Source organism: Aspergillus japonicus, assembly GCF_003184785.1.
Source record: "Aspergillus japonicus CBS 114.51 unplaced genomic scaffold BO86scaffold_25, whole genome shotgun sequence".
NCBI classification, from domain to species: Eukaryota; Fungi; Ascomycota; class Eurotiomycetes; order Eurotiales; family Aspergillaceae; genus Aspergillus; species Aspergillus japonicus.
In genome coordinates this window covers 233,865-259,961 of record NW_020291662.1, presented here as the reverse complement: position 1 = coordinate 259,961, position 26,097 = coordinate 233,865, and the positions used below count along the sequence as shown (strand labels likewise).

General features: G+C 52.1%; 11 protein-coding genes across 11 annotated transcripts; 5 read left to right on the top strand and 6 right to left on the bottom strand.

Annotated features, from left to right (window-relative positions):
* Positions 1-244: 244 nt before the first annotated feature.
* BO86DRAFT_399785 (uncharacterized protein) lies at positions 245-769 on the bottom strand (the record flags this gene model as incomplete). The annotated part of the gene is made up of 1 exon (XM_025673658.1): positions 245-769. One exon carries the CDS (start codon positions 767-769, stop codon positions 245-247), a length of 525 nt encoding a protein of 174 aa, XP_025527544.1.
* Positions 770-1,740: 971 nt separating this feature from the next.
* Positions 1,741-2,622, bottom strand: BO86DRAFT_399784 (ankyrin repeat domain-containing protein; the record flags this gene model as incomplete). The annotated part of the gene is made up of 1 exon (XM_025673657.1): positions 1,741-2,622. The coding sequence occupies one exon, from the start codon at positions 2,620-2,622 to the stop codon at positions 1,741-1,743; it is 882 nt and encodes a 293-aa protein (XP_025527543.1).
* Positions 2,623-4,527: 1,905 nt separating this feature from the next.
* On the bottom strand, positions 4,528-5,904 carry BO86DRAFT_430652 (uncharacterized protein; the record flags this gene model as incomplete). Its single annotated transcript, XM_025675719.1, has 2 exons — positions 4,528-5,528; positions 5,578-5,904. Coding segments are annotated over 2 exons (1,008 nt in total), but the record flags the coding sequence as incomplete, so codon positions are not given.
* A 682-nt stretch (positions 5,905-6,586) lies between these two features.
* BO86DRAFT_313491 (flavin-containing monooxygenase) lies at positions 6,587-8,589 on the bottom strand (the record flags this gene model as incomplete). The annotated part of the gene is made up of 9 exons (XM_025668008.1): positions 6,587-6,700; positions 6,762-6,909; positions 6,970-7,172; positions 7,246-7,380; positions 7,446-7,492; positions 7,555-7,771; positions 7,848-7,912; positions 7,972-8,379; positions 8,430-8,589. 9 exons carry the CDS (start codon positions 8,587-8,589, stop codon positions 6,587-6,589), a joined length of 1,497 nt encoding a protein of 498 aa, XP_025527541.1.
* A 1,798-nt stretch (positions 8,590-10,387) lies between these two features.
* BO86DRAFT_399781 (uncharacterized protein) lies at positions 10,388-11,545 on the top strand (the record flags this gene model as incomplete). Its single annotated transcript, XM_025673656.1, has 1 exon — positions 10,388-11,545. The coding sequence occupies one exon, from the start codon at positions 10,388-10,390 to the stop codon at positions 11,543-11,545; it is 1,158 nt and encodes a 385-aa protein (XP_025527540.1).
* Positions 11,546-11,930: 385 nt separating this feature from the next.
* Positions 11,931-13,439, bottom strand: BO86DRAFT_430648 (M20 family metallopeptidase; the record flags this gene model as incomplete). The annotated part of the gene is made up of 5 exons (XM_025675718.1): positions 11,931-12,186; positions 12,235-12,362; positions 12,420-12,790; positions 12,895-13,263; positions 13,335-13,439. The coding sequence occupies 5 exons, from the start codon at positions 13,437-13,439 to the stop codon at positions 11,945-11,947; spliced, it is 1,215 nt and encodes a 404-aa protein (XP_025527539.1). The 3' UTR covers positions 11,931-11,944.
* Positions 13,440-14,184: 745 nt separating this feature from the next.
* Positions 14,185-15,771, top strand: BO86DRAFT_430643 (putative allantoate permease; the record flags this gene model as incomplete). The annotated part of the gene is made up of 5 exons (XM_025675717.1): positions 14,185-14,333; positions 14,388-14,481; positions 14,545-14,669; positions 14,728-15,265; positions 15,319-15,771. 5 exons carry the CDS (start codon positions 14,185-14,187, stop codon positions 15,769-15,771), a joined length of 1,359 nt encoding a protein of 452 aa, XP_025527538.1.
* Positions 15,772-16,932: 1,161 nt separating this feature from the next.
* Positions 16,933-17,532, top strand: BO86DRAFT_399778 (uncharacterized protein; the record flags this gene model as incomplete). Its single annotated transcript, XM_025673655.1, has 2 exons — positions 16,933-17,011; positions 17,084-17,532. 2 exons carry the CDS (start codon positions 16,933-16,935, stop codon positions 17,530-17,532), a joined length of 528 nt encoding a protein of 175 aa, XP_025527537.1.
* A 1,197-nt stretch (positions 17,533-18,729) lies between these two features.
* BO86DRAFT_95754 (uncharacterized protein) lies at positions 18,730-19,489 on the top strand. Its single transcript, XM_025677830.1, has one exon. The coding sequence runs from the start codon at positions 19,007-19,009 to the stop codon at positions 19,430-19,432; it is 426 nt and encodes a 141-aa protein (XP_025527536.1). The 5' UTR covers positions 18,730-19,006; the 3' UTR covers positions 19,433-19,489.
* A 241-nt stretch (positions 19,490-19,730) lies between these two features.
* On the bottom strand, positions 19,731-21,691 carry BO86DRAFT_399777 (uncharacterized protein; the record flags this gene model as incomplete). The annotated part of the gene is made up of 2 exons (XM_025673654.1): positions 19,731-19,789; positions 20,701-21,691. 2 exons carry the CDS (start codon positions 21,689-21,691, stop codon positions 19,731-19,733), a joined length of 1,050 nt encoding a protein of 349 aa, XP_025527535.1.
* A 2,154-nt stretch (positions 21,692-23,845) lies between these two features.
* Positions 23,846-24,674, top strand: BO86DRAFT_456381 (uncharacterized protein; the record flags this gene model as incomplete). The annotated part of the gene is made up of 2 exons (XM_025677163.1): positions 23,846-24,324; positions 24,590-24,674. 2 exons carry the CDS (start codon positions 23,846-23,848, stop codon positions 24,672-24,674), a joined length of 564 nt encoding a protein of 187 aa, XP_025527534.1.
* Positions 24,675-26,097: the final 1,423 nt, after the last annotated feature.

Sequence of the window (26,097 nt, the reverse complement as noted above, 5' to 3'; positions counted from 1 at the left end):
TACGGTATAGTTAGTTTTGCTTCAGTCGTTGTGTAGAAGCTTAGTTTACTATTGAACACAAAACTTACAAACCAGTGACATAGATCTTTAAGAGTATATCTGGGAAAGTAGTTAAATTTATCGAATCATTAATTGATGTATATGAATTAATCACGGGACATCAAGCCCGGTATCCCCTCAGAAAGAGCCTACCAAGAAGGAGCCGACGCAAATCCCCAACCCACACCACCACAGCCCCTTACGACTACTGCACAACCCATATAGTCCCATCGTTCCTGGACTCCGCCTCCAGATCCCGCAACATCCCCAGCAGGTACACCTTAGGCGCCACGGGCTCGGCAGACGACGTCCACAACGGCGCCTCCCCCCCATACTGAATCTGATACCAGTACCCGGACGTGGCTTCATCCCGCCCCTCGGGCGTGACGACCGCATCGACGACCGCGTCCGGCCGCGGCTGGAACCGCGGCTCAATCTGGAAGACCGCCCGCGCCAGCGCGCTGGCGATGTTGTCGGCGTACAGGTCCGGCTCCAGGCCGGCCGGGATCCAGGCGCGGAACGCCCAGACGTAGCCTGCGTGGTCGCGGAACGCCTGCGTGTGGATGGGAGTGTCGTTGCCCTGGCCGGTGGGGTCCTCGAGAGAGGCGAGGCCGCCTTCAAGGATGGAGTAGGTTGCGCTGGAGGAGGATTGAGTTTGAGTTTGAGTTCGGGGTTGGGGTTCGGACTTGCGGGGCCTGCAGCGTGGGCGGCGTGGGGGTGGCATTGACATTTTGTTGGTGGGGGCGAGTAAGTAAGTGTAGGGATGGGCTAGGGGGTTGTCGATGGTTAGACTTACGTTAGGTTCGGGGTCATGGGGTAGAAGAGGTGGGTGGGTGTGAGGCTGGGTTGGAGGTTCTTATATATCCTCTTCATTGCGTGGGACTGGTCAATGGTGTAAAGAGATACCAGAAGAGGGACGAAGTGCTTCTTTCATGGGCAAGAACGTATGGAGTCTTCCGCTGGGATGAAAGAATGTATGTCATTCAAGAGGTGGTATATGGTTCTCGATGATATGTTCGAACTGAAGATTACAAAGGTACTGTACGCAATGTTAGAGCTGTTTTTTGGGTCTACAAGAACTCCGGCCGAATCCTTTGCTAGTCCGATGTTCTTATTCCATCTGTGTTATGACTAATGGGTTCCTCCGGCTAAACATTTGTCGAGTCTTTCCTGAGTGGGAAGAATAGATGATCGGGGTTTCTACTTGGTACAATTTCAGTCACTGGTAGCATAATGGCTAGGGTCAGCCTGAGGCTATTCCATCACGGTCAGCAGCAACTATCAAGAAACCCGAGGGCAAGAGGCGGAGCTCAGGTATCATAAAAGTCAGAGAAACTTACTACGATAAGAATGTCTCCCGATCTATCCGACAGGAAGTCGTCGCTATGAAGTGTATAGAGATGAATCTATCCCCCGGTCTAGGGTAACATCCTGTCCAGCCCTAGCCGGGAGGATTTATCTTCCTCGATCCCAACAGCTTCACCACCCAGCTCATAACATATCTATCTTATCATATGTAATCGCTGTGGCTAGTTGACTCGGTGGTAGCCTCTTCGACGACCATGAAATTTACAATTGATATTATCCACAAACCCGCGCTACAGCCCACAATATCAGAAGACAAACGAATAAATTGGGTAAATCTCAAATCATGTATTCCCTACATAATAGAACATACGAACAAAGAAGAATGACCTACCACTAGTGAGGCGGCGCATCCCACGCCCCCAGCTCCACCAAACAAGCCACCATCACCGGCCGATCATGATCCGCGGCATACGCCACCGGCCCGCGACCATCCTGCGACCTCAGCTGCAGCAGGATCGGCCGCATCGCCACCATCACGCGCACATACGTGGGGGTCGCGTAGCGCAGCGCCAGAAAGAACGTCTGATCCTCAAACAGCTCCTCCAAGACGAGGCCACACGCCAGCCCCCGCAGCACCATCTGCTCCACGAGCCCGATCTCCAGGTCCAGCGTGCGGGCCCGATAATCCAGCAGCCGCGGCATGGCGCTGTTCGCCCCGGCCGCCAACAGCAACCGGAGCACCGCAACATCCTCCGCCGTCGCCTTATTGGCCCAGCAGTCCAGCGCCGTCTCGAGCCGATTGGACGTGACATTGGGATCGGCGCCGTGTTGCAGCAGCACGTCCACAATCTGCGGGTGCTTGTACAGCACCGCAAGGTGCACCAGCGGCTGCGCCTGGAGATCGTAGCTGTCCGGGCTGATGTGGAACTTCGTGAGGGCTTTCTTGACAGTCCCCACGTGGCCGGCCCGCACGGCCTCGACGAGAGGCTGCGGCGGCAGCGCCCGCGCCGTGCGGTATGTGCGCGTCCGCGGATGGCCGGCCGGGATGGAGGCCAGGTACGTCAGCTCGTGGTAGTGCACCGCTTCGGCGAGGCAGCACTCGCGCATCTCGGCGATCAGCTTGGTGAGCACCGCCCTAAGGTCCATGCAGGTTAGCGAGAGCGCGAAGGCGGTCTTGGGGGTCATGTACTCTGCGCAGCTGAGGATTAGCTCTGGGGGCAGCGCGTAGATGCCGGTCTTATGTGTCATAGCGGTTCCACTCGGGGTGCTCGACATGGTAGTCGGCTTACCGCAGGAGGTGCGTATGGGCGTAGGAGTTGGGGCAGGCCTACCGGTTTGGCTTCTGGGCGGTGTAGGCAGAGATACGGTTCTGTAGGCTGTTTTCTAAGTATAGGTAATGTTGGTGGGCACTGGTTCACAGTGTGTGAGGCTCCGGGGTGGAGCATGGTCCGTACGTGTTTCTTTATATAGGTCTGGGATGGTGGTTCTTTGGAGCGGGAGATAAAGAGCTTGATGGAGAGTTTTGGGAGGAACTTCGGGTAAGCAAATGGGTAGATGGATCGGAATGTTGTGCTTAAGAATGAGAGGGAGTAAGATAGGGTCAAGATGGTTGCACTGGTGGCGACTTATTGTGAACCAGGTCTGGTGTGTCGTGGTTGCTTGGAAGTTCATGGTGATGCTGATGAGGTTGCTGGAGGAGGTTCTCAAGGGGACAGTGCTGTTCGCTGTGTAAGAGCGGAGAGTTAAGGGGCCATGCCATCATAATAAGTATAACAGCAGCATCGGAATAGTATAGCAAACTGCTAGGCACGACCCTCGAACTGTTCAGATAAAGCTGCTAAAGGACCGTTGTCCCCAAAGCGTTATACCCTCCCATTTGTGATGCTTTCACCTCCCGCTGAAAACAACAAACAACTCAAGCAAAAGGCTCCAGGGTACGCTCTTTGAAGTAAACTCTTGGTTTACCTCTACAACACCTGACGGCAACCTTTTGACGTCAGAACCTATGATAACCACCTTAAACTAATCTTAAACATCAGTACTTATGGACCACTTCCAAACATTTGCCAACCCGAAGGCAGCCGTATTCAATTGACAAAAACAACTGTCTCAGCATTTATTTGCCTGCGCCCTCGGAACGTTGGATTCGGCCGATCGGGCGCAAGTCCCCGCTTGCTGTGGATTGACTAACCTTCAAATGTTCGAGAATTAACACGCGGTGCCCACCTAGCTACCAGTACAGCTAGCCTCAAAGCCTCACTGCTCAGCCTTGACAACACGATGCATAACCATCCCGAGCCTTCAGCAACTAGCCTTGCCCTAAAGGTACCGAACTCCCGGTAGACGGACCCACGGGACCGGTCGAGACCCATATGGGCGGGTCCACTGTGGCTGGAGGGGCTTCTAGAAAAATGGAAGTTTTACCCGAAGATGTTCATGTTGCTGGATGTGTGTACTGTGAGCAGAGATTGTCTGATGGGCTGAGTTCTCGAATTATCATGGTGAGGGTCATCTCCCTTACGATCGACACCGTGGGCAGATTCTGACATAGGGGTCAAGGGTGGGAGGGCGAGCACGGCAAAGGATGTGACTTGGTAACAAGATACAATATGCGCCAAGTATACACATTGCGAATACATGGAAGATGTACATAAAATGATCTATGCAGTGGCTGAGGAGACAGCAACGCTTCACTCAACTCCGCTCGACAGGTGAGCAACGACTGGCTATGCCCGCCCCGTCAAGAGACGACCTCGCACGACTCCAATCCCCCTCATCCCCGCAAAGTAGACTACCACGCTCATCAGGGTCTGCGTTGCAACGTCCATAGGCGATCCAGCCATCCTTCTCTGCTGTAGCACAACCTCCAGCAAGCCTGCTCGTCCCATCACGCCTACCGTGAAAAGCAATGCATCCACCAGCGCATCCATGATCAGCGGGGAGTACGCTACCCCCGGCGCAAGGAGGTATCGCACCGCCAGCGTGGCGTACTTCTTCTGCATGGTAGGCGTCTGCTCACTCGCCACAAAGGTATCCATGAAGCTAGGTGTCGAATTCCAGCGACACCATTTCAGGATAGGAAACCCTGCAGACACTGGACGATGCTCATCCTTCAGGGTGGGCGAGAAGCTCACGATCTTCTGTAGCCATGCTGAGTCCGAGACCGCGATGCTCTGCGAGCCAGCATCGGCCTCTTGGCCTGTTGCGCGCATTTCAGTCGATAGTCCCTCCCAGGCGGTGGAATAATTGGCGATGCGCGTGTAGAAAGGGGGGTCGAGGACTTCGATGGTCACGGTCCGCACGGATGTGCTTTCGGCTGAGCAGGACGGGGATCTCATGTGAATGGTCTCATCGGAGAAAGCGCGGCAAGGGATGTAGATTACTTCCACTGGGTCGGGAGAGGAGGAGACACAGTGGGCGAGGTAGGCGCGGAAGAAAGGTTCGAGTTGACTAGCAACAAGTTGAGAAACATGCCTAGGGATAAAAGTCCAGGAACAAGCCTACCGTTCAGCCCGAGTTGGATGACGACCAATACTCCCACTGCGCACGGGGGTCTTCTCCATCATCTTCATCAACCCCTTCCAGCGAATCCGCAACGCCTCGAGCACGATATACGGGGTCGTCAACACGCCCGGCAACGTCCACCGCAGTACAATCTGCGCCAGGTCACTGAAGCTCATCTGCGCGGGATCGAGCGGCGTGCCACAGCAGGTGATGCGCGTGACCATCTTGACTTTGCCCTGCGGGCTCAGCGTGTTGGTGTTGAGCAGCGTGGCGTTGGGCTTCCACGGGGCGCCGTGCGCCAGATCCATGAACCGGTTGGCAATGGCGCCGTCGACCTTTTCGAACGGCGAGGCGAAGATGAATTTCTGCCAGGTGCCCTTGTAGTAGGTGGATTTGGGTTGGGAGGATGCGCTGCGGATGGTGCAGGCGTCATCGAGGAACTGCTTTTCCGTCGTCTTGCCGTTCGCCGTGGCAGGGATGGGGTTCTCGCCGCGCTCGACCCGGAAGAAGTAATTGCGCTTCTCGTCGTAGGAGTTGTTGATCTCCATGATCATCGCGTCGAGTTCGCGGTCGGCGTTGTAGAGATACCACCACGTCACGACACTGCGCGACCACCAAAAAAACCGCGGGACGGTGAGGAGGTACGCGTACGGCCATTGGGAGGGATCCTCGTTCTGCTGCCGTCAGCACTGACTCTCATGATACCTCACAGAGGGAGGATCGCACCTCTTTCAGCAAGTAACGATCCAATTTTGCCCGCATATCGAGATCCTGATCCCCGCGGTGAAGGTACCGCTCCCCGTCGACCGTGAGCCAGCACGTCGCCTGCGCCAGGAAGGACCTCCACGATGGACCATCATGCGTCGAGTCGCGGAGCGTCAACCGCTTGTCGTCGATCGCCAGCAGATTGCCGTAGCGCGCGCGTATCCCGACGGGGATGCCGATCATGAGGAATCTGTTGGCGAATTGGTCCTTGACAGGGTTGAAACGCACATGGTTGAGCTGCACGGGAAATAATAGAGGCTTTCCGAGGATAGATTGCGGTTCATCGGATAGGGGGGCCGCTTGACATGATACCAAGAAGAGGCGAAGAAGCATAAAGAGGAGAACCAGGCATGGTGTCAGTAGAAGCAGTGCACCCAGTGCTGTTAAGGCTGGCAGGAGGACGGCCGCATTTTGGTGCCTCAGGCCGGCGTATAGGGCTAGAGTGACAACGTCTTTGTGCGGCATCGTGCCTTGACCTACACCCTTTCAATAAATGACAACAAAGAATTGAGACTAGGTTAAAAAGAAGAATATGAAGGACTAGACGAAAGCCCGAAGAAAGAATTTCAGATTCTGGGAGCAGCTTTATACATTGGACAGTGATGCCTACAGCTGAGCTGTATCGGCAATGCCGTAACCAAAGAGTTTTGTTTCCTTCCGCTTGTACTGTACAGTACTATCGACAACATTTTCTGAAAACACACATACGAGAAATTACCACACTCTATCCAAGCTGCAAATACACAAACCGTGACCAGCAAACATGCTGCCTGTACAGGACCAACAGATCGAACTAACCGCAAAGGGACGCCTGACATGACGCTAAAAGAAATGTGGCTGAAATCTCGCCAGCCGAAGCGCGTTCAGCCAGCCAGCCCCAGCCCACAGAATGACACCTGCTCGGATCGCTCCGGAAGAACAAAAACAATCGAGAAAAAAAATGGAGAAGAAAGAAAAAAAAAAACTAGCTTCACCGCTCGTAGATCCAATCCGCAGAAATCTTCCAGTGTGTGGACCGCCAGAGGTGGAGAGAGTTCCAAGGGTAGAGGAACCAATTCTTACCCGTCAGCTTGTCGATGAAGAACTGCGATCGCCGTCAGTCATGTCCGTCATGCAATGAAAGTGGGGATAAGGGCACTGCGCACACTAGAGCAGGAGCTGTCATGAACCGTTCGATCGATCGCCGCATGAAGCTCGTCGGTATACTCCCTCTCACTCCCGACTTTGACCTCGACCAGAGCGGCCTGGTTCAGGAGCACCGGTCTGATCAGAGCGATGATCATATCCACGTAACTATCCACTTGGTCAGCGAGCCAGCCAGAGACACATAGGCTGCATGTGAGCCCAACCAACCTTTCGATCTGGAATGTCGTCGACGTGTGGACGCCACCCGAGTTCGGGCCCAGCACGTAGAAGAAATTCGGGAATCCACTCATGGCTATTGACTTGAAGGCGGCCTTGGATCCATACTGGTGCCAGTGCTCCTCACGCGTTCGGCCATGCCGGCCCCGAAGATGCGTCTCGTAGTGCGTCAGGGCAAATCCGGTCGCCAGAAGCTGGAGCCACGAGTCAGTCTGCCTCTTGCCGGTTCACGCTAACGAGGGACCAGTGGTCTGGTGAGAAGCTTACGATCAGGTCGGCTGGAATTTCCTCCCCGGATTGTGTCACGATTGAGCGTGGCTTGACCTCAGCGATGGGGTCGCTCGTTAGGCGAACATTGTTCCGATGGAGAGCTGCAGAGTAGCCCCGGTCGAACAGCCGTCTCTGCATGAACAAATGCTTCGGTCAGGTTCAGTTCAGCAAAGCCACAGCGCACGCCCCGCCCATACCTTACAGCCGAAGTCGTATTGCGGTATCAGCAAGTCCCAGTATTTTTCTGCACGAACCCGTTAGTCCCCTGACCCTTTCAATCATTTCTCAGATGGCGGAGATCCATACCCGGGGCAGTTTTGTGTACATACTCCCGACTCGATTTCTCGGCGCTTGCTCGATGCACACGGCCCTCTTTGCTGCGCTGGAACTGCGAGAACCCGGTTTCCATATACACAAACATCGCCCACCGGAGCAAACACAACAGAAATGGGAGGTAGCGGAAGATCGCTCGCCATGCTTCGGTGATGCTGTAGTTCGTGCTCGGGACAATGTGGTGCGGTGTCTGCGCCACAGTTTTAGCGGATGTTTTTTCAACCCCTACAAAAAGGAGTCGAAAGTGGAGAAGAGAGCAAACCCACCCTCATGAATTGGGTAATGTGGCTTGCCTGCTCACTAATAACAGGCACTAGTTGGACAGCCGATGCTGCGGTCGTGGTCAGCATACTTCTCGCGATGGAAGGGTTTTTCCCGTTCCTGCCCTACCTCCGTTGCCTATAACCGCCACTTTCTTGCCGCGCAGGTCCACGTCCTCACGCCATCTGGCGGTGTGAAGGATCTCTCCCTCGAACCGCTCAATGCCCGGGGCTGTAAATGGGAGCGGGTTGACGAGCGCTCCGACCGCCGAGATAAGGATCCGACATTCCTGCGTGAACTGCTGCCCGGTCGAGAGGTCCCGGAAGGTGACCACCCACGTGCGGGTGGTGTCCTGCCAGGCGGCACCGACCCAGTCGGTGTTGCCGGTGAAATGCGGCGTGACGTCGTAGCGATCTGCAACGCTGGTCAGGTAGTTCAGGATCTCGGCCTGCGAGGGGAACCATTCGCGGAAGTCGGGGTTCGGGGCGAAGGAGAAAGTGTAGCAGAACCCTGGCACGTCCACGGCACAGCCCGGATCTGCATTTCTTAGTGGGATGCTCAGATACATCGGGGAAGGGGCAACGAACATCGGTTCACCCACCACGTCCCTCCGACGCCGGGCTGTCGATCGTAGATACAGTAGTTGTCCAGGTTGTAAGTGCGTTTCAATTGACAGGCGGTGACCAGGCCAGAGATTCCGGCCCCGATGATGATAACAGTGGTAGGGGGTTTGGATGGTATAGACATGGTGTCTAGCTGTCTCGGGCTTGGTAAACGAAGATACTGTGTGGTTAGGGGCTGGAATGCAAATATCCATTGTTCGTGCCTTGACTCCACCACTATATATACTTCAAGTTGACATTTTGAAACGGGTCAAACTCCGAAGTCCCAAACATGCTATCCAGCTCTGCAGTATAGATCAGATAGTTCGGCTATCTCCTAGTAGCCCACCAACGACATGTTCTAGAACACCCCTCAGCAAAATGAAAAATACGCGTTCGTAATTTAGTCCACCCCCGTTATGTGGCGGACTAGCATGAAGCCGACACGTCACTCCATCCCCACTCCTCAGCTGTCGCTTAAACGCCCCGATAGCGCGAACCCTTCCATAAATCTCCGGCAGCTTATCACTCCCTCACCACTTGGCTATGGACGAACTACTGGTTTGGGAGCTTTATCTCGGCTCGGGAAATACAAAAGCATCCGAGTCAAGCCCGATTCTATGGTTTTGACAGAATCTCGAGACACAGCCCACAATCCACAGCGGGCACCAAAAGAAAATTAGAAAGGAAGGAAGAAAAAATGCCAGAAACGGCTCAGCCAGCCACACGACTTGCAGGAGGACGGCGATTCAAAGTGTTAGGCAACATCCGACGCCGCCTCCATCCGGAGCGGGCTGGGCTGAACCCTGCGTGCTCTAATTCCGAAGCCACTTGTCAAGAAGAACCAGAAGCGGAATGGGCAGTACAGCACTATACTACATAATGGATCTCCCTATCGCAGGAACAGCCACATGGGACAATTCGGCATGTTCATCCAAAGACTCAATACCTTGGACTTCACATTCTGGGCACCTGAGGGTAGCCGCCCAGTATCCGCGACGTGATTCCCGACGCAGTTGGGGTAAACAAAGCATCGAGACAGTGGGACCGGAGATCGCCGAGCAAGTGGGGGATTGGAGGATCTGGATGAGGACTCAACATTCATACTGCCGTCATCGGGAGAAAGCAGGTGATTTTGGATGCTATAACCAAAAATTAAGCTTGATACCATGGCGATTGACAACCAGCGCATGGCTTTCGACCACGGCGAAAGATTCATGCTCAGCACTCCTTGAAGCGACCCACCAAAAAGGATGGACTGCATAGCATGGTTATGCTGTGTAAGCATAACGTTTGTGCGGATGTCCCTATAGCAGTGTCTGTAGACTTATGTGTATTAGTCTCCAGATATGGTTTCACATAATGATATCATTTTTGAGCATGATTGGGCTCATTATAAGGATGTAGGTATATTGAAGAGGAGAAGAGCGATTGTGCGGAGACGGATACATGTTTAGAGAGAAGGCAAATCAGACGCGGCTCTTGATCGCTTTACCATATCCCCAGCTAACAACGACCCTGAGGTTATGAGCCAGATACTGGGCTGGATCAGCCCTCAAACTGAATGCTACCAACTAAAGAACAAAGGATTGTCATCGGTCAAAGAACACAATCGCAAAGATTGCTTTGTGTGCATATGAAGAACATCTACGTCACCTGGCCTTACAGCACTCTCGGTTTATAGTGGTCTGTGATAGTGACTGTAACCACTTGCAGGTCATCTTGTTCTCTGCTTTTTGTCAATGGAGTATTCAACTCACTTGACCTTCTGTAATATTGTGCTTGATACCATAGGAGAACCCCGGCTCCCCTGAAGGGTCAAGCTCTATCAAAGAACAAACACATATAGTTGCCAATCCTATAAACAGAACGAGTAGCCCCTGCATCTTCAGCCAAGGATAGCGCATGAATCATCCAGCTTGCATACGTCAAACACCACCACTATGTCTGAAACCCCAGCCAGCCATCGAATGCCCGTCGAGTTGCTCCTGGAAGTCGCCAAGTGGATGGACAATCAAACGCTGAGCCGCCTTTCCCGCACCTGCACAAGCTTCAAGGATGAATTCAGGGACCAGCTACGGAAAAGAGCCATCGAGTATGCCGTGCCCACGCTCAACCCGAGCTATTGGAGGCATGAGTTGGTCAACGCCGTCCGGCAATCACAGGGCCAGAGCGACGAGATCTCCGCCAGCACCCGCTCCGCCCTCGCCCGCTTGTACAGCGACGTGATCAGGAAGGGCTTGCGGCCTGAATACGCGGCCTTTCTGCCGCGCCAGCCCCTTTACGACGCCATCTGCCGGGGCCATTACCTTACCGTCGATCGGCTGCTGCGTGGCGGCGGCGTGGAGGTTGCCAATGGCCAGAACTTCTGGGACGAGCCAATGCTGCACATCGCCGTGAAGCTCCGGCGCGTAGAGGCCGTCCGCTTGCTCCTGCAGCACGGGGCAGACCCCAACGTCGAAGATAAGGAGCAAATGCGGGCCCTGGACATAATAGTGCCGCGGTGCGCGCACGCAGCGACCTACCGCCTACTCGTGGACGCCGGGGGCGTTCCCAGTTCTCTGCACATGTTTGGAATGGATATGTTAAACCTCAAGGGCGGGGCGTGCCTCTTGCTCGACGTGATCGAGAATGCACGAGGCACAGGCCGCTACGAGCCCCAGTGGTGGGTGATCCTCGTCAGCGCCATTCACGGCGAGCACCGGAACTTCCTGGAGGAGATCTTTGATCATCGACCCGAGCTGTTGCAGCTCTGGCGCGAGAGCCTCGCCTCGCCGAAGGTCACGCTATTTGATATAGCTGTCAAGCTCGCCCGGTTTCAGATCGCCGCGCTTCTCGTGCGAAAGGGGGTCCCCCTGCACGACGCGCCCGCGGATTACTGGTTCAACGACGGCAAGATGAGGCGCATCCATGTTCCGTATAGGGAAGTGTGGAAGGCGTTCCTTACCCGGGCTCCGGGGGTGCTGCTAGACGCTCTGCTCGAGCGGCCGGAGCTGCGCGATTACAAATTCAAGGACGCCATTCGTGAGAGAGCGATGAGGTTGAATGGATTTGGCTTGTCTGCTCACACCACCAGGATGTATACGGGATTTAGGTCGTGAATGTGAAAAGTGCAAAGCCGTTTTGATATGCAAATATTGACAATTCCCAAAAGTGTCTGTGTGTGCTGACGACAAGTCTTACCAAAAGATACAAAACCATGCTCAGTTGCGACTGACTGCCGTGGAGGCCCGGGACCGAGACAGATTATAGTAACAATTGAACCAACTTTCCACAGAACCTGTCACCCTTTGATGCGGCTTGTTGACCCCCGCAATAAATCCTAACTATATGGGCTCACCAGCCTCCCAGCTCCTAGGCAAGCCAGTGGCATGCAGTAGATATCTCAAATCATGCTAGCCATGTTTACCCTGCAATGCTATCATCTTCGAAAGAATATTCCACATCTGAAGCAAGCTGCAATAGTCCGTCCAAACACTGCTGCAGGTTATCTCTCATTATCATTTATTGAAGCTCGTAAGTAGCTTGGACTCCCACTGGCTTTTGGCCCGAGTGAAAAGCTTCTCATCGGTCAACATATCCCAGCCTAGGAGAGCCAACCCTTTGCCAACCGCTATGGCTTCTTGGTGTGCTTCATCCGTACCAGCGCATGCGGTGAAAGAGGGATGGTGGGGAAAGGACCCGTCAGGAGCTGGAATAGCAAACATCGAATGCAGTGTAGGAGCAACATAGCTCACGTTTCCTGTGCCTTGTCAGTCTCTTCCTGCATACTATCGATTTGAAAACCTACCAACATCAGACGACCCGGTCAGGACCTTCTCGTACTGTTCAAGGATCGATCTCCCAGACGCTGCCATATGCTTCGTGTATCGCTGGCATAAGACATCATTGAGTACGATATCGGTATACAGGCCTTCCCTGTTGCCATATATCTGTGAGCAACACATAGAAAAGATTTGGGTCAATCCAACGTACTCCACAATCTTCACAGTACAACCGGTGACGACAGCAGCCCCTTCAATACACAGGCGGACTCGCGCAATCAGCTTATTGAGCTGGTCCAGAGTGGGGCTGCGAATCTGCCAGTAGGACTTGGTGTACGCGGGAATCACATTCGCGACCTTGGGGACATCCAAGAAGGCGCCATGAATCCGCTCATCGGGGAGGATCTGCTGCCTCAGAGTCGAGATCCCGTTGTAGGCCGTGATCAAGGCATCCAACGCGTTGACGCCCTCCCATGGATTGCCTCCAGCATGGGCATTTTTTCCGAAGTATTCAACGAAGAGCTCCTTGCGCGCATTCATGAGTACACCAGCCACGCCGTCGCTCGGCGTTCCAACCAGATCCTTCGGGCCAGGATGTCCAGGGGGGAGTCAGCCATAACCGTGAACCCACGAGATAAAAAGTGTGTCAATGACGGGAATAGAAATTCTTACGCCATTAATGAGACATCAACTCCTTTGTAGGCGCCTGCATCGATCAACCTCGCCTTCCCTCCCCCGTTCTCCTCAGCAGGCGTGCCGAGGAGCTGGATGCGGCCGCCGATTCCATATTGTTTCTGCACATGGCTTAACGCCAGAAAGGCCGCGATGCTGCTCGTTGCGATGAGGTTGTGTCCACACGCGTGTCCGATCCCAGGGAGCGCATCGTATTCCGCGTTGAAGTTGACCAGACGACCCTCGGTGCCGCTGATACATTCAAAGGAGGTATCTACCCCGTACGCATGCCGCGTCACTGTGAACCCTTGCGTCTCGAGGAAATTGCAGATCGCGTCGTGAGCTTGGTGTTCTTCGTAGGCAAGCTCGGGGTTTGACCATATCTGAAAGCAACTTTGGTTAGTGATTACCAGCGCCTGAATGAGGACTGCTGAACTCCGCAGATTGAGCTGACCAGGTGATTGAGCTGACGCAGTTGCGATGCAACTCTCTCGAGAGCACTGTCGACTGCTGTGCGCACCTCTTGGAGCGGGACTGCAGTAAGCGGGGCCGCAGTCATATTGGGCGAGTTGCTTGATTGAAATAATGAAGTATGAAGACCTGGCGTTAGAGCTTGAGGAAAGTGCGCGATGAATGGGTATTTAACTGTGAACCCCTGGCAAGGCCTGTTGCTTCATCTCCTTCTGCGATTCCTCGCAGACGGTCTAGACACATCAGCAGCCGGGAAGAACGGGCACTTTGAGATTCAGTATGAGGGGTCCGGCTCTGAGAAGTCAAGGAGGTGATGCATAGTGCAGTGCATAAGCACAAGTTGCAGCATAAGAGATGCTGCCAGAATGCAGGGCTTATCTGTGCAAACGAGAGGATAGGACCAGGCACAGCCACCAGATAACAACCGACACGCGGGCACCAATCAGTCCTAGAACATTTTGCCGAGCATCGGTGGCTTGGCTTCATCTTCGCTAATCACCGTTCACGGGTTTGCCGACCTTCTATTATACTTCCCTATGCCTGGTCTTTGATTAGATCGATAATCAATGAGGCCTTTCCGCGGGAAAATCATGTCGCCCCCCTGATAAGACCTTGAAAAGGGGCCTGAACTATCATGTTTGCCTATCAACTAACGCCATCTTGTTGACGGCTTGCATACTCGTTGATAGAGCAGCTATTCAATACCTCTGAAGCATGGGGAATGATAAGCTTGTATTTATATGCACCATTGTGCAAACATGTAGGGATCTCCTCAAGAAACCATACTTCTGATAGCCACATAGGTTGGAAACCTGCTTTTCATTTCCTGTGCTATGGAGAAGTCTCCAGAGTCCCCTTTTAATGAGAAGCTGCCATGCTCTATTACGGAGACGGCGCAAGAAACTAGTGTCGGCGAGCTTGCCGAATTTCTTGCGCCATCGCCTGAAGCGGAGCGCCGGCTTCTATGGAAATTGGATTTGCTGTAGGTGCTCAAAGACGCAGCCGACTCGAAGCCACTCGCTCATCAGATCGCTAGCTTGATTCCGACCATGGGAATATGCTACATGCTTCAGTACATGGACAAACTGGCTCTGAGTCAAGCGACACTTTTGAACCTACGACAAGACTTAGTATGTATCCTTGAACTTTCCCCTGCCACAAAACGACGTGGTTAACTGGTATGGCCGTTGCAGGGTCTTCATGGCTCGCAGTATACATGGTGCTCGGCCATCTTCTACTTCGGATATCTAGCCTGGAGCTGGCCGACGTCTTACCTGATTGTCCGTCTGCCTCTGGGCAAGTATCTGGCAATCTCCGTGTAGGTCTCCATGCATGCCAGCAAGTCCCGATTGACATTGTTAATCCTACTGCCACAGATTTCTCTGGGGTGGTATTTTGATGTGCCACGCAGCCTGCCAGAACTTCCAAGGCTTGATCACAGCTCGATTCTTCCTGGGGGTGGGCGAGGCGGCGGTGGCTCCCGGATTTGGCCTGATAGTCGGGATGTTTTATAAACGGGACGAACAGCCCTCGCGCCAGGCGGCCTGGTTTGTCGGTAATTGTGTCGCGAATCTGATCGGAGGTGTGACTGCCTGGGGAATCGGCAATGCCGCGTCCAGCATTCAGAGCTGGCGTCTGCTGTTCCTGGTCCTGGGTGGCATTACTTCGGGCTATGCCATCTTTCTTCTTCTGATTCTGCCCGACTCCCCCTCCACGGCGTTCTTCCTCAGCCCGAATGAACGCAGGACTGCCACGCAACGAATGCTGAGCATTGAAACAGTGGATGTGGAGGAAGCCCCAGGGGGCGCAAATTTTCATTGGAGCCAGGTTTGGGAATCAGTGCAGGACCCCCAGGCGTGGTGTTTGGTTCTGTACACATTCTGTGTTAATCTTGCCAACGGGGGTCTTACCAGCGTAAGGTCGTCTCATTATATCCAGCTGGTGCAAGGGCTAACTGTCAGATACAGTTCTCCGCCATCATTGTAGAAGGCTTCGGCTATTCCAGCTTCAAGTCTCTCCTGCTCCAGATGCCCGTGGGTGCCGCGCAGCTTGTCTTCCTCATCATCACCGCCGCCATCGCCACGTTCATTCCGTCCTCTCGGATTCTATCCATGGTTCTGAACGTTGTGGTCGCCATTGTCGGCGTGGCGCTCATCTATACCTTGAATGATAGCCAGAAGGTCGTCAAGCTAGTCGGACTGTCCTTCGTCGGAGCTTTCGCCGTCAATATCCCTCTTGCGCTGAGCATCATCAGCTCCAACGTGGCCGGACGCACGAAGCGAAGTACCGTCAGCAGCGCCGTGTTCGCTGCCTATTGTGTCGGCAATATCGTCGGTCCGCAGTTCTTCCTGGCGTCGGAAGAGCCGGTCTACGCGGTATGTTATGGCGAGCGGAGTACATTCTTGATAACATGTTCCTAAATGGCTAACCCCCCCACGAAAACAGACCGGCATTCGCGCATCTCTCTGTGGTCTGGCCTTAGGTGTTCTCTTTCTTGGGCTTCTATCCACGTACTATGTCTGGGAGAACAGACGACGAGATGCTTTGTACGGCCAAGTCGATAACCTGCATCCTAGTACGACTCAGGCACCAACCAGCCGTACAGACAGACAGAATACGAGTTTTCGCTATGTTCGATGAGATGAACCCCATGTCAACCCTGCTTTGTGGGACGCACTGTGCTGCTGGTCGCGTGTTCGAACAGAATCGGATGGTGTTTTTATAAGATTAGTTTGAGTAACGCTTAATATTTGAACTTGTTCTACTCGAAGTGAAAACCTGGAGTGTATGCTGCTTGTATTTGACTGGATGTATATACCGTAAGCAAGAAAACTGGGTTTTTACTTAGACTGCCTGCTCTGTTGCCTTGAAAGGAATCAAGTTCCTTTCCTACGTCATTTCCAGAAGTCTCCATTTTCTTTGATCACTATTCAAGGCAGGAATTGGATTCCGGTTCGAGATGAGAGGTGCACCCCATGCGATTTTCAAGCTCTAGGCCTATTGTTTGACGGTTGGGGTATTGTTTCTACACAACCAGCTACGTTAAGACAATTTGATGTTTCAAGGAATCCCTGTCGACACATGGAGTGTATGCGCTGCTCTTGAGGCTTCTTGTGGAGTGCACGGGCTGATTAAGGACCAAACAACTTTATTCCTTGTGATGATGAACATTAAAGAGAAGAAGACAAAGTTATTGGGAACAAAGCGATTGTTTTGTTGTGATTGTCCGCTCTACTCTGTTATCCTTCCCTTCTTTCAGCAACACTTAGTTCCAATACAAAGACTTGGTATTGTCAGCAAAACCATAGAGCGCCGGCTTTTGTGTTCTTCCCTGCAGGGACAAAGACACATATACATCTATCCATGACCGACAACAATGCGTAAAGCAAAAGAGAGGCGTCTCCAATTCCGTCTCTCTCTGCGGGAAGGTTTAAATAGGACCTAGAATCCCCTCCTGTATTTTCCATCATGCTTATACTGTTCCTACAGACCTTCCGAAAAACGATTTGATACATTCAATCTCAAAGTCCTTACCATCAAGGCTCATCTTACGCGCCAACTTTTCAACAGAATCAACCAACATGTCTCAGAAACTCCGACCCCTCGACGAAATCGTCGACGTCCCCGATTACATGAGGAAATATTGCTCCGGTGCCTGGCGTGAGTCTCTCTCCCCTTTCTATCATCCTATTTTTACCCACCCTAAATACGGCTGACATGATATCCGCGCAGACATCGATTCCGCCGAACAATTCGCCGTCGAATACAACGCCCTCACGTTCCGAGAAAGAATATGTGACCGAAGAAAATATGGCGTCTCTACTTGTTGTGCGTCGTGCTTGTCTACAATATTGTGGCGCGACTCAATAGCGCAGAAATGCTATAGATTCTTCAAATCTGCTCGCAGAGAAGCCAGAGCGTGTGTCAAACGTCAAGCTTACATTCCCGGACAGGATTCGGGACATCACACGCGGGTTTTTGCGAGGCTCGCTGTTGGTCTGAATTTTCTGGCGGTTGAGACTAAGTGTAGACCGTCGTGTCCGAGATGGTCCCGGTCAGGAGCCCAGTCTCAGATCCAGTCTCAGGCCCTGGCCAAGGCTTCGACTGCGAGTAAGACGACGGAGCAGGAAGAGGCGCTCCCGAGTTATGAGGCGGCTACTGGGCTGGGACGTGGGTGTTAAGCCCCGTTTGTTATGGCCCAGATAAGCACGCTTCCCACGGGGGGAGGTACAGTATAGACATTCTAAGTAGCAAGCCAAGTGAGTGATGGTGTATACAGCTAACTCTTCTTTGTCTCTTCATTCTTATAGTAATTCGGTCATTCTGGGAGGATTCTGCCTGACACGAACCACCTCCATAGCTGGCTACACATAGACGCACGCACTAAGGCCCACATAGGTCGAACTCAATTGAATTAAACTCTGAAGGTAGATTTGCGAACACTAAGTCCCATCGCATGTATATACCTTATCACCAGAAATAGTACCTAGTAGCTACGAGGCCTCGCAATTAGGGAAGCAATATATACTGGCAGGAACAAACACAGATCACATGATAAGGGATGTCCTCGGCAACTTGGAAGCAGGTGGCTGTAATTTCCGCCCATTTACGAGAGCTCACTGCAGCACTTTAACGTGCTTCGCATTTACTAATCGAGGCTCTGACTTTAAGTTAAAATCAACTTAACCTCAGACTAACTCCTTTCCAAGGCAACCATTTTTTTTTTTTTTTTTTACTTTTTTTTTAGCTAGAAAATACCTTTTTAAGCTATGCGATATGTCGGGGAGCGTGAAGATGGTGCATTGCATTCCAGGCTATCTGGGCCCGAGGAACTACCTTATCTATACGCGCGGCTGGGGCGGTAATTGGAGAATCGGGGGACTCGAACGCCGCCGCCGCCGCCTCCCCGCCCCGGTCGCCAGCTCGGAAACCAACCCGTTTCCAAACAGAAATATTACAGGAATCTCACGGACGTGGTAAACAGAGAAACAGGGAGAAAGCTGCCTCCAATCAAGCAAGGAATCCAGCATATCAGTCAGGGTATCAAGGAACTCCGTGGGAATCAATGTGTCAAAGCAAGTGGGAAAAACAAGGAACCTAGCTCACTTAGTGCTTTCAAATCCTTTCCAGTTTGTATGTGTTTTCCCAGATGATCAAGAAATAAATACAAAGAATCCTCCAAAGCTGTTTTTTGACTGACTTTGTGGGTGGTTAATCAAGGAGTACGTCCACACAGGCTTGTCCGTACGGCGGCGGTGAAGAGAGAGGTTGGAATCGAGATTCGTCGGACTGCCTGGCTTGCCTTTCCATAGAAGCTTGTATAGGAGACATGTTGGTTTCGTCCGGTGCAAAGTGGTGTGAACAAGGTGCGAGCCCGGCTGATCCAGATCGCCCAAAATGCTTTGAACTCCCCGGCGTGCCCTGGGCTCGGTCCTTTGGCAAAACAAGTGTCAACGGCTGTAATGGGGGACACTTTTGAAAGATGCACGTGACTTGATCTCACGAAGAACTCGGTCGGATGTAGCGGACGTTGGGGCTGTTGTTGAGGCCGTTCTGCCCATCGGTAAAGCCTTTCGTGGCAATTTGCCTCTCCAAAGTGCCGGTCCTCCCTCTCTCAGCGGTCAAGCTTTACCTCCCACAGGCGGGGGCTTCCACATGGGCGTAGTTCAGGCAGAGATGGAAACACACCGCAGATACATGCGAGACGCCTTTGCAAAAGGCACAGCATCTCTCCTTCCCTTTCTCACGTGTAAACTGAAGCTTTCCAATCCACCACTTCTCTGTGAATCCCTGTATGTCCTCACCCTCTCTCGGGCGACCTTCCGCGTGCCGCTGGGCTCCGTTCTCTGTTTTATAGGGCTTTTGGTGATTCCTTTGCTGGTTGGTTTGCTGGTGATTCTGGGTATCGATTTCGGCACACAACATGGCTGTACGGGCTCTATCAAGATAGTCAAGGAGGCCAGTGGTGAGACGTTGATTCTTAGCCACTTCCGCGATGAAAAAGTCGGTCGAAGTAATGGAGAAGAAGGTCCCCGACGGTTGATTAACATCGAGACTGTCGGATCTGAGGGTGTTGAATAAAAATACTAAGGCTTAGGCCTTGCAATTCATAAAGGCGAGGCCATCTTGTTAAGAGGAATGATAAAAAGAAATCTGATGGATTAAGGTAGTGGTTTTTAAAATCCGGGGTAACGCCTAGCAATGTGGGTAGCTGTTTCCCCAGGCAAAACACCAAAAAGGCAGGGGTAGGGAAATCAAGAAAACAATACAAAATGATTCCTTTTTGGGCTTAATATCAGGATATCGATAAGTGTCAATAAAAATTCCAGAGAGAAATGACGTTGAAATATTAAAAAAACAGGTGGACCAAGTAAAGGGCTTATGACTTGTCGGGGAGTGTGAAGACGGTGCAGTGGATTCCAGGCTGACTGCGAGGAACTGCAAGGTAATTAGTTAGTCACTGTAACTGTACTTTAGCAAGTAGGGCAGTATCCCGCTACCTAGTACATACCGTATACATACGTGACGGCAACGCGCGGCGGAGGCGGTGAACTCCAATAGGAAGCCTCAGGGGTAGTCATTCCGGTGGACGTGACCGTGGACCTGACCCGACTGGAATGAGCTGGGCCCAGCCCAGGTAGGTGAGTGCTCATAACTTGCAGTGATGGCAGCATAAATCTATCTCTGCATTTCGCGCCACACGGCCGAGCTATCTAAGTCTATATGTAGGCTGTGAGAGCCAACGGACTGCAAGGAGGCGGCAGAATCCCGCCATAATAAGTACATACAGGCCCAAAGGTCACCCCCAAAGTAGGACACACCCCCCCAACTCTCTCAACCAAAGTATGGTATATTCACCGTCCATGTCCCTATATACGCACCCGGCGGCTGATAGGCCAGCGTGCGGAGCATCTCCACAAGCAGACATAGTCTCGCCAGACAATAGAGAGACGCTAGTATAAAGTCGACAGGCAGACACGAAATCAACATCACAGCCGAATCGCCAACTGCATCTAACCTTTCTCTACCATCACGTATGAACAGGGTGGATAGATAAACAGAGAGATGGGGCACACAGACAAATAGCGGAGTAAGAGTGCAGTAGAGAGCCGTAGTTCTCCAGAGAGTCTGCTCGAATGCAGAAGGGAAGGGAAAATTCCATGCGAGAAGATGAATCGAGCCGAATGAAAGACCGCCGAAAAGCACCATGAGTAAAGCATGTAGTTTCTGCCTTCCCTGTTCAGGCGATAATAGGAATTCCAAATATTCCATAAGCAGTGGATTTTGTTGGTTCTGATGTATCGTTGACGCTGATCTTCCAAGACCAGAAGCTTCGAAGACTTGCTCACCCCCGCCTGTAAACTCCATGATTGTAATGGGAACCCGGACCTTCTTTGGCATGTTCCAGGTGAGCACGCAAATCCAGATGGCACACAAGGCAAAAGCCAATGCAGAGACTTCCAAATGGGTCACTTCGAGGCTCGCTTGAAGCCGCACAGACGTCTGGAAACCCATCCACACAATCTGCAAGACCGTGATCGATCGTAACATCCAGTCTGCTTTCGATCGGTCTTCTAGCTCCTCTTTGGTAATATCCGGCAGTTGAGAGAGGAGCCCCGCTTTCCGAAGCCGCAAGATGTCCCTGGACTTGAGGGAGTAACGGTAACCCAGTTGTGCGGTAGCATTTCGGCCCGGAGGGAACACAGGCGTATAGCTGAAATCAATGTTCGATGATGATGATGTTAAGGTCTGCATGCTGACACCTCTTCGAGAAGCTGAGGGGGAACAAGGAGGGTCATCCTCAATGGTGTTCAATACACGTAGTATTTCCTGAAATTCGTGTGGCCGTCCGAGACGCGTTCCGAGTGGTCTTCGTCCAGGTGATGCCGAATCCGGCCTCATCACAAAGCCTCCCATGTTAGCAAAGAGAGAATGAGCGATTGTCCACTCCACTCCGTCACCTCGGGCGAAATCTTGCAGGTCGTCGAGGTCACGCTTCCCTTGCGAAAGAGCATACCCATATTTTGCGAGAAGCACCTCGGGCGCCAGAATCGTAATCACGAACCATAACATCTGACTGCCGTACTTGTGTCCCCAGTATTCGATACTGCCCTTGCGCCCAGGCCCGAAGACTTCCCGCGGTTGGGGAACGTCCGGGTGCTGGACCGTCCAGGTGCAGGAGAGAATCATGAACATGCTGGCCCAGAGAATAGTGAGGGTACCGCGCGTATTCGGGGCGGAAACATAATTCACTGTCTCCGCGGGAAGGGTGCAGTTTGTATCGAACTTGGTAAGTGCATGAGTGTAGGTGCAAAAGAGACTGAGAATAAGAAAAAGCATTGTGTCTGTAGTTGACGCGAGACTTGACTATAGGTACGGGATGCAAAACTTGGATAAGGATTGATGAACCTAACCTGGGGATGGGAAAGGGAAATCTCGCCTGGATATCTAATAACCAGGGCTACGCCAAACATTACCAAAGCCCTGAATAAGGCTGCTAAAGACTCAATCAGTCCCAGCATCATCGGGAAAGCGCATATATGATAAAAGTATATAACGCTAGCTGCCCGTGTTGTGTCAAACGAGAGTGCTAACATAGTAGCCACGCGGAAGAGCTTTTCCAGCAGGGTAGACTCCTGACGATAGATCAATACCTGTTGCGCGAGGTCCGCAGTTTGGCATCTCTGCAGCTGGACTGACTTGAGAGGTGTCGATCATCGGTAGCCTGAGTCTAATTATCATGTCGACTGGCCAATCCTGGCACGTATATCACGATTTGATTTCTGTAACAGAACCCAATTAATCTCTGAGAAGCTATGATTGGCTGGCGAAGAGTGAATCTAGAGCCTCAGCCCCGAGTACATCTTTCAAACTCTGGATACTCAGGCCATCGTGGCATGGGCATGGGCGACTTCCCCTCCCCCCTTTACTCTCCTTTCCTGGGATGTCGATAGATGCACGTTGAAGAACACTCTGGAATAACCTTGTTTCATTCACTAAGCTTGATATGATTGTTAGTAGCAAGAAGACCTCTTCACTGTATGCTATGTCGGAGCCTTAATGTCTAATAGCCTTTGGGTCTACCACATACAGATATAATAAGTCTGAGGTTGTTCCAGCTACGTTGAGCCAGGACGAGGCATAGCTATTTCGAGTTTGTAAAGGTCCATTCGTGGAGCCCAAGATCATTCATTATTTGTTGTGGTCTGAAACTGTAGGCGTCCAAATGTGCGAGGCGATTGTCAGCCTTCAGGCGCATCCTGTATCCATGTCTCGGATGAAAAAAGAAATCATTCGCAGTCTGGGCGTTGTGTGTATGCTGGGGTCAACAAAAGCCACAGTATGATGATAGGCTAAAGTTTTGAGCAAAATGATTAGTCCTAAATATAAGTGTCTCTTTACCTGTATCTCTTTACCTGAGCTATTATTGCCCGGTTTGGCGACTTCTTGTCTCACTTTCGCACACAAATCTGCTAGCCATATTTTTTTGCGCCCAGGGTTTCCGCAGATCACCAAGTCTAGCTATAGAAGAAACCACAATCAAGTCAGTATTATACTGAAGAATCCAGTAAGGAAAGAAAAAGTAGTATTGAAAGTAATACTGATATCAAGATTATCTAGCAACAGGGTCCACATAGCAACCATAACAATCTGTCTTATCAACTGAAGAAACCCGCTGGCTTTCTGTCGAAATTTGATCATTTGTTACGGTAGATCATCCAAACACACACCGGACGCGGAAATGAATGCTCACTTGCCAGAGCAGCGGCTTAATTAACACTATTGTAAACCGTTACATGCCTAAGTCCATGAACAAACTAACTCTGGTACTTGACCTTCCCGTGTTCCAAATCAAGCAATTTTCAGCGAGGACAATTGGAATTTCTAGGCAGAGGGTCAATGCTGAACCTGTCCTGTGGGTATCAATAGAGACATGTTGAAGATACATCAAGCGTCGTATTCAGATACTCAAGCCAGACTACCTTTCCGGTGGCTGCTAGAAGCAAAGAGCTGCCTCTTTCTTCGGTGAGAGTCAGCATACCTTGTTAGTTGATAAATGGGCAAAGTTTATGACACCGTGCCATGGGAACAATCACCAGACAAACAATCCAAACTGTACGGTCAAAGCATGTCATCCAAATCAATCGCTCATCCTCCACCGTCGATATGAGCGCACCGATGCCTGTACTGAAAGGAGGGCATATACACACGGGGAACAACGGCTTTGTCACGACACCTTTGTGGTTGTGTGGTTGTGTGGTTGTATGCCAAAGAAGCACTTGCTGCTCGACAAAGACGACCGCTTCCTTTTTCTTTTGCATCTAAACGAACCCTATCCCTATAAAACGAGCGTGTCCAGCTCTTAACCTCGAGCCCCATCTTGACCAACCCAATATCCTCACCCTACATACCTTCCCCAGATAGACATTTCCCGCCCCTCAACGTTGGCTTTCAGACTCTAAATCTAGCAGGCCCATCCATCTAAAACCCAAAATGTTCCGCCCCGACTTCTACTCCTCCCGCCAAGAAGCAACCGTCCGACAGTTCGCGCGCACCCTCTCCTCGACCGCCCCGGGCCGTTTCTTTGTCCACATCTGCCACGACCTCGACGCCGGGAAGTCCGTGGACTGGGAGAAAGCCGCGGGGGAGCTTGGGGCGACGTTCCGGGGGATGCGAGCGCGGGCCGTGAGGCCCCGCGTGCCGCGGTACGCCGGGCTGATCTACGATGGCTACGACGGAGCGGTCCGGCTCTTCACCGAACCGGCCACAGACGACGGGGATCCGGTCCCCTGCGCGCGCGACGGACGGGTCGAGTTCTGCGTCCAGGATGAGAGCGATCGCGCGGTCATCCAGCAGTGGGCGGCGAGCTTGCCGGTGTGCGCGAATCCGGCTGATCCCGATGTGGTGGGGCTGGAGACGAAGCTCGTGGTGAAAACGGAGAGGGCGCCGACGGTGAGGCATCTGGGGAGTCGGTGGGTTACCTGGGTTCATTATGCTGAATATTGTCCCTGTCGCTGATGGGGAGGTTGAGGAGATTGAGTAGAAGAGGTCGTCGAGCTCTGAGGGGTTTGTCTTGTTTGCAACTTCGAAAGCGCTACGGAGTGGTCACATGACTTGCGCTTCGCCGGATGGCAGGTCAGGCCCTCGCTGTTCTCTCGTTCTGTCAGGGCCTGGAAGGACGTTGGGGCCAAGCTGTTGTGAACAGTTAATTTCTATACTACCTCTATCTCTCTATAGCTCAGAATACCATACCTGTAAGCTCTATACTACCCTCCCTCGCCACGAATTTCACAACCCACCAAACATTTTAACCGATAATTAATCTCCAAATGACAAGGCTGATTGCTTCAAAAAATTTATCGAATAATTCCAGCGCATTCAATCAGTAATACAGTTAGCTCAAATGCCAATCAAGCAATTTTGTTGAGTTCTAAACAATCTTCGAAATTCAATACGAGTTGTGAAATTCGTGGCGAGGGAGGGTACAGTAGTTCATAGTATCCAACGGGGAACTTACAGGCCAAACAGAGCTCACGATCGTTCTTACAGTTCATGTATCGGGCACGAATTCTCTCTTGCTTTATTACGGGTTTATTTATCGAATCGTCAAATTCATATCAGCATCGAAACTGAATCAAACCCAGCCGTAGCTGATGGGGGCTGGAGCCGGGGCCTCCAAAACTAGAGCACACTCCGGTTCCCCTTCAGCTTCCAGAACTGAAGGCCCTCAACCCGGAGACACTCAAACTCACCCTCCACCAAGGTCTCCGGAGTCCAGCGCAGCTCGTCGGGCTCCAGCCAGTCGTCCATGAGATCCAGCCAGTCGTTCAGCAGGGTCAGGATATCAATTGGGGTCTGGGTCGCGTAACAACCCGGCAGAATGACCCGCACAAGGACATGGTCCGGGGAGGGTGCTTTGGACTCGATGCCCCATATATAGTCCCTGGTCATGCCATTCACTGCCGCTTGGAGCGCAGAGTGAATCTCCGGGCCCCAGAATGTGGTCTTCTTGGGGACCCACAGGTCAACGAAGAAGTGATCCCGAAGGAGATCCTTCCAGGTCTTCGGTGCGTCAGTCATAGTTGTGCTACGATGGTCAAGGGACGTGACTTCACTTGAACGCTTGCGGTAGATGTATGGATGGGCTTTTGTGTTGGGGGTTGGGGGTGTTTATCTGGAGGGGATGGTAGGCTGAGGGCTTAATATACCTGCAAATGAGCGGCAATTGACGCTGAAGCAAACGCCATGATCTGAAAGCTTCCAGAAGGATGCTTTGTTCTAGGGCAAGCTGAAAGAACCCAAGACAAGAGAACCGGAGGTGATGAGATGATCTCCTTCTCTGTCAGTAGATGGTTGCTACTCAGTCGGAGGGCTCCATTCCGCGCCTGTGAATTTTGGAAAGCTTCAGATGCTTGATTTGTTTTACTCCTGGGACAAAAGGATTGTGGAGCATTTCAAATAGACCATCGACTAGGAAGGGTAACATCTAGACTATGTGCGTAGTAGGTCTGCTGCATCGCGGAGATCTCCATCAGACTCAGTCCAGAGTGAATTTGCATTGGAACCACACACTAGGTTCGAGTCACCTGTCAAAAATGATATGATAGAGTAGCTGGTAATTTTGATGTAGCTTGCACATTTTTTGCCGATCGCGCAAGTTTTCTAATAGAAGACCGGGTCTTGCGGGATGGGGATAATTTGAAGCGCATCGGCGATCTTCCGCAGATCATCCCAATATATGAGGC